Source organism: Prunus dulcis, chromosome 3 (assembly GCF_902201215.1).
Source record: "Prunus dulcis chromosome 3, ALMONDv2, whole genome shotgun sequence".
NCBI lineage: Eukaryota > Viridiplantae > Streptophyta > Magnoliopsida > Rosales > Rosaceae > Prunus > Prunus dulcis.
Genome location: NC_047652.1, coordinates 21,795,684 through 21,808,865, shown reverse-complemented (window position 1 = coordinate 21,808,865; position 13,182 = coordinate 21,795,684). Strand labels below are relative to the sequence as shown.

Below are 13,182 nucleotides of genomic sequence, written 5' to 3'. Positions count from 1 at the left end.
GCTTCGATTTTCTACTGTTTAGCAATTTTTCTGTCAAAGTTTTAATTTTTTTTAATATAACAGTTAAAATAAAAATTAATTTAGTTATTAATGAGAAGACAATATATTCTATTTCTGTAAAGGGCACATCAGTTTAAATGGTATTTTATTTTATCCTCTTCAACTGAATATATTCCAATCATTAAATTAATTATTATTATTTATTTAAAAGAAAAACTTAACTTTCTTAGTGATCCTATGAAACGTTATGTTTGGAGCTATTGTAGTGATGATTTCTATGAAACATGATTGACTAGGATGACAGAGTTGATTTGGATCTACTAGGCCCGCCATTAAAACGCCTATGTCTCCTACCAAAAGGGTAGCCTTGTTGGCATTTTTCAGTTCATCTATAAGGAGGGAAGAATTTGCGTGTCATGAGAATAGCATTGTTTTGCTATCGCCGTGCCATGCAAGTTTTTCTCCTACAAGACAAGCTTTGACAGCAATATGTTAGTGGCTATTACAAAGATTCAAGCCTTGAACCCACAAAAATAAGATTTTCTTGCTCAATATAATGCGCTAATATGCAAGCATAACAATTTGGCTGCAAGAATATCAAAAACTTCTGTTGAGGCTTTGATTCAATAGAGCTGGATAAACAGTTTTATAACCTACAGGCTGAAGAACAATCCCAGTAGTACTACGAACTATATGTGAGAGCGTGGCGTGCTTCAAACGCAAACAAGTCATTAAATAACAAATAAATAGCAAACAAGTTACATATGGATCGTTCATGTGTTCTATACAATGTGGATTTTACATGAAGATGTCAACTGAAAGTGTCACCATACACATTATTAGAAAAGTTTGAAGACAAAAACACCCTAATAGTCTGGAATGGAGGCGAAACGGTATCCCTTCGCACCTCTCCATGCATAATATGCAATTCGTGTCTCATAAAAGCCTGCAGCCATAAGAATGATATGAAATCAGTCAGTCAGTCAGTCATCAATCAATCTACAGAAACAATATGGAGTATTTCCATGAGTAAATAATTAATCCATCGAGATACCCTGTAGCCAGATTCAGGAATATGGTTTAAGATTTAATCCTATGCTCAAATAGTTACATCAAAGAGGAAATCCAACATACGAATGAGGGAATTTAAGGTCATATGAAGTTATCCATCCGAGATTTATATGCCATCTCCTCAAATTGAAAGATTTTATTTTCTTCATCTCTAATTGTATAATAAGGCAATTTATAAGACAAATTACCTATTCTTTGAATTGGTTCATTAGTCTTGAACTCTAAAATAGTCAGTCGGTAATATAACTTCAAGTTGTCACAACCGATAGGTAGAGGTAACAAAAGAAATGGAAATATCTTTTGACATACCTGGGAGGAAGGTGAGAATTCCTAGAGCCAAAAGGCCATAGGCTTGGGACAGATCCCCTCCCATGTGACCAGTGAAAATAAAATATGAAAGAAACAGAAGCAATGATCCAAGAAAAAGCAGGAATAGAGCAAGGAGTATGGATTTCCATGGGATTTTATCAAAGGACTTTGGAGTATAGGAAAACCGAGGGTCATTTGGTTTTCCATAGACATCATCATTTTCATCTGTAGCAAGAGGGCTGTAACGAGCATAGCGCCTAGATGCCATAACCAAAGTGTTCAACAAGACCTGAAGATAAAAAATGAAGCAGACTAAGCAGCGGTAAGCATCAAATAAGTTTTTTTCTTTTAATAAGATGCACAAGGTTTAACCTTTTCAAACAATAAAGCAAATGCACAATATGAATGCATATACAGTTGAGGTGTGAAAAAGGTTAAATACATACAATTTGTTAACACTGAATTCCTCTCACAAGTTTATTTAAGGTACCTTAAAAACAGATGACAGGAACTTGACATGCATGTTTCTTTTTCTCTAATTAGGAACAATACACGGGTTTCCTACTCCCAGGATAAAATTGAAGTACAGAAAGGATAAATATAACCAATCACGGATTACCTTAACGGATTGTATACCAATAACGTATATACTCTTTTGAACAAGGAAATAGAACTCTTGATAAACAAGCTCGGGTAACAGCAGAGAATCATCATAGTTATGCAAGAAGAAACAACTTTTTTTGCAGAACAGGAAAAATATCATGTTCCATTATTCATATGAAGAGAAACTTAGAGAACGATGACTTCATGTTCTTAATTATTATATTTCTTCACTCACATATTTCCCAATTTATTTGTGGAGGTAGCATTCGAAATGAAGGGTCAAATTTCAAGTACTTCAATCTGAAAAACCAACCGTATCTCCAATAACAAGTCTACATTAAACTTGTAAGTTATCAAGTTTGGGAGCTAATGATACACAAACATTCACTCAACTATGGTATGTCCAAAAAAGCACAGACAAAAAAGATGAAGTTAATTTACAACTTGATAACTTGTACTAGATAACCAATTCAATAAAAGAACAGAAATCCAAAGAAGCAGAGACACAAAAACAAAAACAAACAAACCCATTTGAAAAAACAGGACAGAAACATCGTATGAAACATGGGAGAGCCCGAATGGCTCCTAAAAACCAAACCCACAAACTAAAATCACAAGAATTTAACAAATCTACTAACCAAAGACTTGTCCTTTCAACCTCAACCGCGATTGCAATCCGGACACTTCTCTGCAAATGCTCTAACCAAAGATTGAAATTCAACCTTAGTCAGTGAAAAAACCTCAGATGGTTAACAAAAACGAAGGAGATCAATTATCAGAAATGGGCAGCGAAGAAGATTCGAAGAAGAAGGCAGAAGGGGGACCCGGGTCGGCGGGCTCGGGTGAGTAAATTAGCAATGGGCGTTGGGTGCCAAGCCCGCACGTTTAAGTGCGTAAGAAAACATTTTATTTAACTTATTTAATTGAAATCCGTTAGTTACTTAATTTAATCCTTCCCTCCAGATGTCAATCCCTTATTGGGTTAATGATATATACAGCATTCAAGTTGAGAATTGCTTCTATATGTGAGAATAATTTTGTTTATTAGAGAGTTGGCGAAATGATTTTTATTTTTATTTTTTTGTTGTTGGCAAAGTTGAGAAAAGGGTTTATACCTTAGCTCAAGAAGTAAGAAAAAGATTTGGTATGTATCCTTTTTCAAATTATGGTATTTCTATATGTGAGAAAAAGAATTGCATGTATGACTTTAGCTTCTGATTGATTGTTAACTGCAATTTGATATTCTGGAATTCATCTACAAACTTCTTGTTCAATTTGAATTAAGAAATTGGGCATGGGGGAGATGTGATTGAATTAGAGCCATAATATTTTTCTTTGGGTTTCATCGTTTCAGTTAATCTTTTTTTTTTTTTTTTGTGGCTAATAATTTATAATTAGGGTTTATGTTCACTACGAGTCTTTATCATAGTATAGAGATACCAGAAGTTTTAACTAGGGGTTCAGTGGGAGATCATGTGTGTAGTAGTCCTTTATGTTGTAATTAAACAAAGAATAGGAATTCATGGAAATTACAATTTACAATTAGGGTTCAAGTCTTACCAACCTCTATGGAAACAATCTCAACCTTCTTTGGTCTTCCTCATCCAAAATCAGTCTCATAAACCCCAAACCGGTGGTGAACCGGCAAGCGTAAGCATTCTCTCACTGCTCACAGCAAACAACCTTGAAACCCTAATTCTCTGCCCCATACAAAACCCCCCTTCTCTCCAAACTCTTCATAGCTTCACTAATTGCATTCACAGCCACAGCCAACCCATCTTCTCCGAACAAAGCCTTTTGTTTCGGCAACTGTTGTACGTCCCACTATGCAATACCCGAAATAGTTTTATACTATGCTTTTAGAAAAAAGCCTAGCTAACACTGTTTATAAGAAAATTAAGGTGAGTAAATGAGTAATGACATGTGCTGAAGCTACAATGCATTACTCCTTTTTGCTTTTCTTTTATATACGTTTGTCTCAAATTAAATATGGATCGAAAGATTTCTGGTCTTTCTTCGTGTGATTCCCTTCTTAATTGCATGCATGACTTCTTTTTTCACGATGACAATTGATTTGCTTTGCTTTCCCATTAGAATTACATTGGTGATTAACGTAATACCATATTTTGGAATTCATTGGCAAAATTTTTGTTGGGAAGGTGTGATTGAAATAGAAAGCCCTAATTTTTCTTTTCCTGGGATTTTTGTTATGCTTCCTTTTTGTCTAAGAAGTTTTCATTAAGGGTTTGATGATTCGATGAAGTAAAGAGACAAAAAGTTTCACTAAGTTTCAATTCTCGTTTTAATTTTTCTTTTCCAATTTTAGTGGGTGTGATTTTTATGTTGTAATTAATCGTCTAATAAACAACAATAAAGACCAGATTAGTACAGTGAACACAGACTCTACGGTTTCCGATGGCAATAGACATGAGAGATCAAAGAGTGAGAACTACGGTATGAACTTCAGTTTTTATATTCGTTTTTATTTGGTTAATTGAATCTATATATTTATTTATGATCTTATATATGGGGTAAAGTTCATAGCATATATATTGGTCCCATACGGTGTTGGCTTTGCATTGAATTGTTATGCTTTTGGCTAGTTGAATGATTTAGGTCAATATAATGTATGAACTTTAACTTGTGTAGTAATTTATCTTTTAAAAATAAACGATATTTGAATACCCCTAAACTTTTAAACTTGTTGCATTGTAATAATAACTATCAAACTTGTCTACTGTCTTACTAAATACGTTGGACATATATTATATATATAATGCACACTTACCCCCTTAATTTTTTAGAGTATCTTTCCACTTCCTCCTCCTTCATCCCCCTCACCTCTCTCCTCTCTCTCTCTTCTCTTCTTTTTCTCTCTTTGACGTTCTCGATCGCGTTGTCTCTCATGATCAGGTGGACCGACATGCGGCGGTTGACAAACTCGACCTCTATACAGAAGATGTAGCTGCCATATTTAAAAAATTCCAAGCATCAACTAAGGAGGAACTGTCAACTGAACAAGTACGTGAATTCTTGGAAGCTAATGGCCAAAATTTGTCTAACTCTAATGATGCTCTTCTCCGAAGATGGTTAGTCGTTCTTTGTTTGAGCATATGATCAGAAATATATTATATATGAGAACCTTCAAATTCTTAGACACAATGACGAAGTAAGTAACTAAGTTTATTTGTGAGTTGCTTAATTTTACAACTTACAATTGTTTGTTGCATTGCAGCCAAGACTTGTTGTTCTATGGGCCATTAGGGAAATGCCCTATTTGCCATGAAAATAATTTGGAGTTCACCGGATATTATTGTGAGTGTGCCACTTGCATCTATCGCTCTAAGTATCCACCAAGGAAACGAGGCCCTATCAAGTACCCTATTAGCATCATGAAGCAACTCAACCCTCATTTCAACCCTGATTTCGACCCTCCTTATGTGGTGAATATCATTCAAATCTCATCCATCTATCCATTCATTCCCATATTCTTCACATTTGTGTGAGTTGTGTAACTTTTAATGTGTGTGTTTGGTGCAGGAAGATCAAGGGTTCATCGCTCGTTTTTGGTCAAATTTCTTTCAACTACAGATACACTATCCAAGGGTATAAACATCAACCTAACATCTTTTCTTGCATATATAATTCACATGAATTAATAATTTGGAATTAAATGGGATGGTTGACTATATTAATTGCAAACAAAGATAAATAAAGATATCAATTATTATTTTTATGTTGGTTCATTACAGCTTGCTCGAAGAGTGGGAATCACACTAAATGTATATCAAGACGAGGTGAAGATTAATGGCCGGAGGATGAACAAGAGAACTTTCTGGATCTCTGTATACGTAGTGGTTTTTGTGCTAACCTGTTTTTGTTTCTTCATGGTCAAACTTTGGTCCAATCTGTCCACACAATGAAGATCCCAATACTTTTTGTTGAAAGCTTAAAACAAGTTTTCTGTTGTAAACTGGGGATGCACATGCCTCGTAGGGTCGAGGGAGAAATTAGTAATGGACTGATTTGTTTCTGTTTTGCTTAATTATTAATTCAAATTGGTCAAAGTTTAGAGCGTTTGTGGTTGGTGGATTAGAACAATTAATGAGTCAGTTAGTTGATGATTAGTTAGAAGGTAGAGGTAGTTTTTATTGGGAGAAGTCTAATCTGGTAAATCCTTGCCGGCATAGACTTGTGCCGACGACATTTCGTCGGGAGAGGTGTTTATGTTTTTTTATTTTATTTTTAAAATTTATTATTTATGAGCCTTACAACTATTACATTAGCCTTATTTATAAGTATTACAAGACTTTGGCACCAAGGCTACTTGGTTGAAAAGTAAACTAATTAATTATAAAATCACACATAAATAAAACATTTCTTAAAACCACTTAAATAAGAAAATAAGAATATCTCATGAAATAACTAACTAAATTACAAATATTTGTCTTGATCCACTGTCCACCCTTGTGCGATATCATCTGTTTGAAATTTCCCATAGAAATTAGTCACTGAAGAAAAGGAAGGTGGTGGACATATGTTATATGCTTGTTAAGCGGCATCAAAACAAAACAAAAGAATGATCATGTTTAGTTTCTTGATAGTGGTTGTAGTATTCACATGACCAGAGATAAAAATATATTTCTTGATAGTGGTTATAATTAATATTAAAATACTAATTATTCACTAAATAAATTATAATTAAAATAATCAAATAAGACTAAGATATTACTTAATTTCATAATAAATACTAATTAATTTTATTTATTTATCTCAAATAATTTTTTGGACTTTAAAATTATTTTCACTTTCCGAAATTATTTCAAAATATGGTTTCGGATCAAAGACTGTATCCTTTGACGACTCATATCAGAGCATATCCGACACGGGATTCGGATCTAAATCGGAGTATCCGTGTTGAAACAAACCACAAGAAAAATATAGTAACCATCGCTGATCACTGCAATTAGAAGAAAAGGACCCCCACAAATGACATAATGCAGGACATGAGTGTTGCAGAAGTGATGGCGGCCATTGCAACTGCAGTAGCATGATTCTTCTGCTCGTTCTGGTCAGCAGATTGAGGTGGGCTTGCTGGTTCCAAGACCTTGATGATCTTCTGGCCTCTCTCGCAGTGCCCAGAAACCCCACTAATGAAATAGAACAAACCGGGCCGGTCCAATGTGAACACGGTCACACCATTGTTGGAGAAGAAGATGGGATGAGCAGAATGGCATTTTTCGTAGTCGTCCTTGGTCACCACCATCACCGAGTCTTTGGTACGTAGTTGAAATTTAAGTCCATGAAAAACAATATCTATAAAAATAAATAAATAAATAAAAGAGAGTCCCGCCTAGCGCCTAGGTTTAGTATCTTGGGTGCCATGGTGTTTGGTTTGCACAGATTGCGAGCTAACCAAAAGGGTAAGAGAGAGAGAGAGAGAGAGAGCATGGATTTGATCAATAAGTTGCCAGATTGCATCTTGTCATCCATATTTTCATTGTTAACCTTGAAAGATGTAGTGGATGCCACTAGCATGGTATCACCTCTGTGGAGGCGTATAGTGTTGCATCCAATACTAACAAAGCTCAATCTTGAATTCAACATGCCAAACGTTTTCGGAATCAGCATTGATGACGATGCTTACTGTGATGACGACAACCTGATTGCTGATAAATATAATATTTTAACAGTATAGCCGCACGGCTATACCTTGTCAATAGAAAACTAAGAAATACCTCTCCCGACGAAGTTTTGTCTGCACAGATCTATGCTGGCAAATATTTGTCGGATTAGACATCTCCCTCCCGACGAAATTTACCTATGCCGACGAAATTTTGTAGGGAGAGGTCTAATATGGCAAATTTCGTCGCAATAGATATGTGCCGACGCAATTTCATCGGGAGAGGTGTTTTGTTTTGTTTAAAATATAAAATTAGTTTCTTTACTTTATTTTTTTGGCCAACTTTTTTAATTTAATATATGTGATTAAGTAATATCTTAGCCTTTTTGAATTCTTTTAATTAGTAATTATGTATTAATTATTATTTCTTTAGTGAATATTTAAATGTTACTGATTTAATTCTGCTGTGCAAAAACGAAAAACTAAATTACTTATTTTCGTTTGGGTGTCTTAATTAAATTTCCCCACAACCCAAGTCCCATCTTTTTTATAATTAAATATTATGTATTATCTATATAATATTCAATGCCCAAATCGAATTAAAGTTCGTTGGGCTAGGTCTATCCCGATAAAATTCGCCGAGACATGTCTAGGTTAGGTTCGGTTACATCATACTAACCCAAGATTGAGAGCGAAACCTAAATCGTAAAGCCCTAGGTCGAGTTACATGATTGTCCAAGCCTAATCGAGTCCTAAGTGCCCTACAGTAGGTTTACAATTAGAGTTCGAGGCTTGCGAACGGTTATGGAACAAGTTCGGATAAGTTCGAAAGCTATGGTTTTTGGTTCGATACTTGAATTTAGGGTTTGGACACTAAAATTCTATTTTTAGAATACTAAAATAATTTTAAATTCAACAAAATTATTTAAGATAATTAAATAGTATTTATTAAGTAATTTTACGAAATTAATTAAAATATTTAAATAATATTTCTTCATTAAATAAATAATATTAATTAAAACATAATATATTCAAACAGTATAATAGCCGCACGGCTATACCCCAAAAAAGAATATTTTACAGTATAGCCGCCCGGCTATACCAGCAAACTAAGAAAACACCTCTCTCGATGAAGTTTCGTCAGCACAGGTGTCACACCCCGGGATCGGCTCCGCCGTAGCACGATATTGTTCGCTTTGGGCCCCCCTCTCTGCCTACACGATTTTGTTTCTGGGAGCTCACGAGCAACTTCCCAGTGGGTCACCCCTCCTGGAATTGCTCTGGCCCCCAACTCGTTTAATTTCAGAGTTCCTACGACTCCGAAGCCAGTGAACTCCCAAAAGGCCTCGTGCTATATGGATGCGGGTGTGCCCATATAAGGCACATCACCCCCTCTCCTGTTGGTTGATGTGAGATCTTACAATCCACCCCCCCTCAAGGGCCCGACGTCCTCGTCGGCACACTCGCGCCACACGGCGGAGTAGCTCTGATACCAAATTGTCACACCCCGGGATCGGCTCCGCTGTAGCACGATATTGTCCGTTTTGGGCCCCTCTCTCTGCCCGCACGGTTTTGTTTTTGGGAGCTCACGAGCAACTTCCCAGTGGGTCACCCCTCCTGGGATTGCTCTGGCCCCCAACTCGCTTAACTTCAGAGTTCCTACGACTCCGAAACCAATGAGCTCCCAAAAGGCCTCGTGCTAGATAGATGCGGGTGTGCACATATAAGGCACATCACCCCCTCTCCCGTTGGTTGATGTGGGATCTTACAACAGGTCTATACCGGCAAGTATTTGTCGTATTAGACATCTCCCGACGAAAGTTACCTCTGCCAACAAAATTTCATCAGGAGAATATTCAAATACTAGCTCCGCAATTCATCTAATATAAAGAGCAAGTCTTTCAAAAGACTTCCTGGCTAGAAGACCATACACGGCATTGAAGGAAAGAACATAATTGCATTAGTAAGAACTCATGGGTGCATGTCTAGATGATTTTCCCATTGCAGAGGGAATGTACGGAGATTACCTCTGATTCTTCTGTGTCTAGTTTATGAGATGTGGCGTCTGCAAGCACATGCTTCTCAAGTGCTGTTGTACACTCCTTCAAAGAGATGACAACTGGAATATAGGCAGCCAACTGAGCTTGTAGCCCTGATAAACGAAAATCAGGGGGAAATTAAAATTTTTTTTAAAAAAAGAAAAAAGATGCGATATACCTTTTAAATATAATATATTAAAAGAGTACAGCCGATCGGCTATACCATTTAAATATGATATTTAAATAGTATAGCCGCCTGGCTATAATATTAGAAAAAAAAATGTTTAAAAAGGGCCAAAAAAAGGCTAAAAAAAGGCTAATACAAGCTTTACATTTCCCTCGCTGCCTGGCTCGCTTCACTGAATCACTTCCCATCAAAGTCTTCAAGTTCAAGGCCAAAAAAGAGGTGGGCAATTCCTCATTTGAGCTCTCATGGCTCCTCCCAAGAAATAAAAGAAAAGCAAGAAAGATAGGAAATTGAAGAAAAACTTGAGCTTGGTTCCAGTCGAGCCTAAAGCCGCAGACTCTGACTGGTGGGATAGTTTCTTCAACCCAAGGTTTTTCTTTTCACTAAGCTCAGTCTCCAATTACTATGCTTCCTGCTTTTTAGTTGAATGCATTCGGATTACTTGTAGTTTTGACTAAATTATCTTTGTATTTTTTTTATTTTGGAAAATCTATGATGCACAGACATCTAGAACTGGTGGTGGATTTTGTTCTGCAATGTTAAATTATGTAATGATGGTCATAATTAGAGCTCAAAACCTACAAACTGTGCTTTTGTTCAGTTAGGCTGTTGGAAAAATGGGCCTAAGCGTTAGGCGGCCGCCTAGGCGGGTCTAGGCGGTCCTTTCTTTTTTTTCTTTTTTTCTTTTTGTTTTTTCTTCTAACTTTAGCTCAATTATGAAATCACTTCAATTTCTGATGGCCGCTATACGAAAATTGGCTTTTGATTATGTGTTTTGCATCCTGAAAAGAGAAAGATGTGGTCGAAAAGTTATTACTAGAGGGAGCAATAGAGATTTTAGCCTGTAAAAGTAGTGTGTAATTGTTAAGAATCTGGTTTGGCCTAAGTTGGATGAGTAGTTGGAAATCCTGACTGAATCAGACTTAGGGAATATACAGACACAGAAACACATAGTCGGGCCTTGCTTGTTGTCATAGACTATGAAGCCGCAATTCACCTTTGGAAGGTTGACAAGTTTGACTTTGTTGTCTGCATAAGTGCCTATATCGACGTCGTTTTTGGCAGCACTGAAATTGGACTAGTCTTAGCGGTACGCATCATTATTGTGTGTGATGGTAAGACTTTATCTAACAACTTAAAACTACGCATTAGAACTAATATTTCATTTTTCTTCTGTGTAGGTTGCAATATCTGTGATCAGGGTACTTTTGTTTGTGGCAAGGCCAAGCACTTGTGTTCAAGGAAACCTTCCGAATTCCATGGTTTGCAGAAATGTTGAGCAGTATCCCAATGCAAGCAATGTTCCTGGAATTCTCATACTTGAGATTGATGCTCCCATTTACTTTGCAAATACCAACTACTTAAGAGAAAGGTACTAATTAATTAAACCTGAGTAAGAACTAAAGATTTAGGGGTTAATATAGATAATAGCACGTGCAGGGACTAAGGTTTTGTTGAGTTGTTCTTGAGGTATCTGTACTGTCTTTTTGTTTTCTGGTCATGTTTAGGTTCTAGTGAGCCAGAAGTAAAGATTTGGAGCTTAAGATAGATAAGGGGCTTATCTATGGGACTGGGAAAGAGACATCCTACTTTGTTTGAGAAGGTTTGAATCAGACATTTAACTAGTGTAGTGCTTTAAGTCACCAGTCGCTTCTAACCAAGGTGCTTTCTGATAGTGCCACCATACTCATTAAACATAGAGACCTCTGTGTGTCATCTGTTTGATTCTAATAATTTCCAAGTGTTAAGTTGGTTAACTGGTCTAGCGTTTGAGCCATCAATTACTGAAATAGTCTCATGATGAAAGAATTGATCGCGTTCTCATGATTATTTGTGATCATAGAAACTGCTTTCCAGAAATCCTTTAATCTTCTCTGAAGTATTTTGTTTCATTTGTAGGCACACATGTTGGAGAGGACTTGATGAAGGCACCGTTGTAGTTGGGACTTGCATGATTTAAAAGCTACAATGGCTGGTTGCATGTCAACCCCATCCAAAACAATTAAATCACGGAAAATACACTGTCAGCGGGTCATCAAACGCCATAAAAAGGCAACCTGCTCTGCTTCAGATAGTACCAAGAAAAGAAATACCAGTTTCAAGAAAATAAATAGCGATGCAGGAGATTGCATGAGTGACTATGCTGTCAGTGAGTTTGTTCATGTGGACTTTGAGAATGGTGCAACAACTACTCACAGAAGATCTAAGGTTCCTAATTCTACATTCCATCTCACCCAGCTGCAATGGCACCACAGTCAATATGATTTGAATGGTGTTTGCTTTCTTTCATCAGATTTCAACTATCTTTCAATTTCAACCAATAGTGCTGACAAGAAAATTCGTAGCTCTTGAATCCCATATTTTGAAAGTTATTCATTTGTAGTAATTTGCCAAGAGGAAGCTGACTCAGTGAGTATTCAGGAGTCTGACAACTTTATCAGTATACATGGAGGTATTGGCCATCAGCCTGTAACTACATATTACAGAATGAAAGCCTTGTGGTCTTGTTTGATTGCAAAACGTCATTACTACTGAAGTAATTTTTCTTGAGCTACTTATTTGAAAAGGATTTTGTTTTGTTTTCTTAATTTTCTTCTCTTATTCTACAGATGGTTTTCCATTAGCAAGCAATCCAATTGGGAATATCTCAAGTGGCCAAGTACTTCAGTATGAAAGATCTGCTCGCTTTGTTGATAATGGGTGTAAGTATGAAGAATACCAAAGCTATATGAAAATAGATGGAGGTAAATCAGATAAAATCATAGGCAAAGATGAGTGCAGGGAATCAAATCGGTCGCTTATTAGTACCCAGGGCTATGAGCTTTCTCGCTTAGGAAGGCTGATGAAGTTTGCAGTAAGAGGAAGAATATATTAGATCACTCTTATGGAAGCTTTAAAGGACTTAGAGAGGATGGACGTGATTCTAATGAAAAAATTCAAGACAATGCCCTGAAATCCGGGTTATCTCGATTGGTACCTTCTGTAAGTTTCAACGATAAGATTCTAGGTGCACAGAGTTTGGTTCCACAGTCCCAGAGAAAGCCATCAGCAGTGTTTAGGCTTTCTTTTAAAAGGAGATCCTGTGATGCAGAAGAAACCATTGAACAATGTAAGTATTCAAATAATTCAATTTTCTTTGAATAGAAAGAAAACTTAGAATATTGGGATTGATGTACGTGTATATTACTGAACATTTCAATGATATATCCACAGGTCAATCAAAAAGGTTTCTGTATCGGCCTAGACCAGGATATATGATTCCATGTTGTAGAGTAGAGAAGCCGACTTCAGGATCTTGGTCTGAGATTCCACCCTCAACTTTTAAACTCCGTGGCCAGAACTATTTCAAG

The 13,182-nt window shown here is 36.5% G+C and overlaps 2 protein-coding genes and 1 long non-coding RNA gene across 4 annotated transcripts; 1 reads left to right on the top strand and 2 right to left on the bottom strand.

The window, feature by feature from the left end:
- Positions 1-696: 696 nt before the first annotated feature.
- Positions 697-2,860, bottom strand: LOC117622149 (transmembrane protein 230). The gene is made up of 3 exons (XM_034352723.1): positions 2,622-2,860; positions 1,381-1,669; positions 697-946 (listed from the first exon to the last, which is right to left on the bottom strand). Exons 2-3 carry the CDS (start codon positions 1,646-1,648, stop codon positions 867-869), a joined length of 348 nt encoding a protein of 115 aa, XP_034208614.1. The 5' UTR covers positions 1,649-1,669; positions 2,622-2,860; the 3' UTR covers positions 697-866.
- Positions 2,861-6,949: 4,089 nt separating this feature from the next.
- On the bottom strand, positions 6,950-7,249 carry LOC117621991 (early nodulin-like protein 1). Its single transcript, XM_034352505.1, has one exon. It carries the CDS (start codon positions 7,247-7,249, stop codon positions 6,950-6,952), a length of 300 nt encoding a protein of 99 aa, XP_034208396.1.
- A 2,742-nt stretch (positions 7,250-9,991) lies between these two features.
- Positions 9,992-13,181, top strand: LOC117622668. Of its 2 annotated transcripts, none has more exons than XR_004585017.1 (5): positions 9,992-10,202; positions 11,014-11,204; positions 11,732-12,284; positions 12,442-12,941; positions 13,046-13,181. It is a non-coding gene; the product is annotated as an uncharacterized LOC117622668 (long non-coding RNA). The 2 variants fall into 2 exon arrangements; XR_004585018.1 differs by lacking the exon at positions 9,992-10,202 and adding an exon at positions 10,654-10,922.
- Position 13,182: the final 1 nt, after the last annotated feature.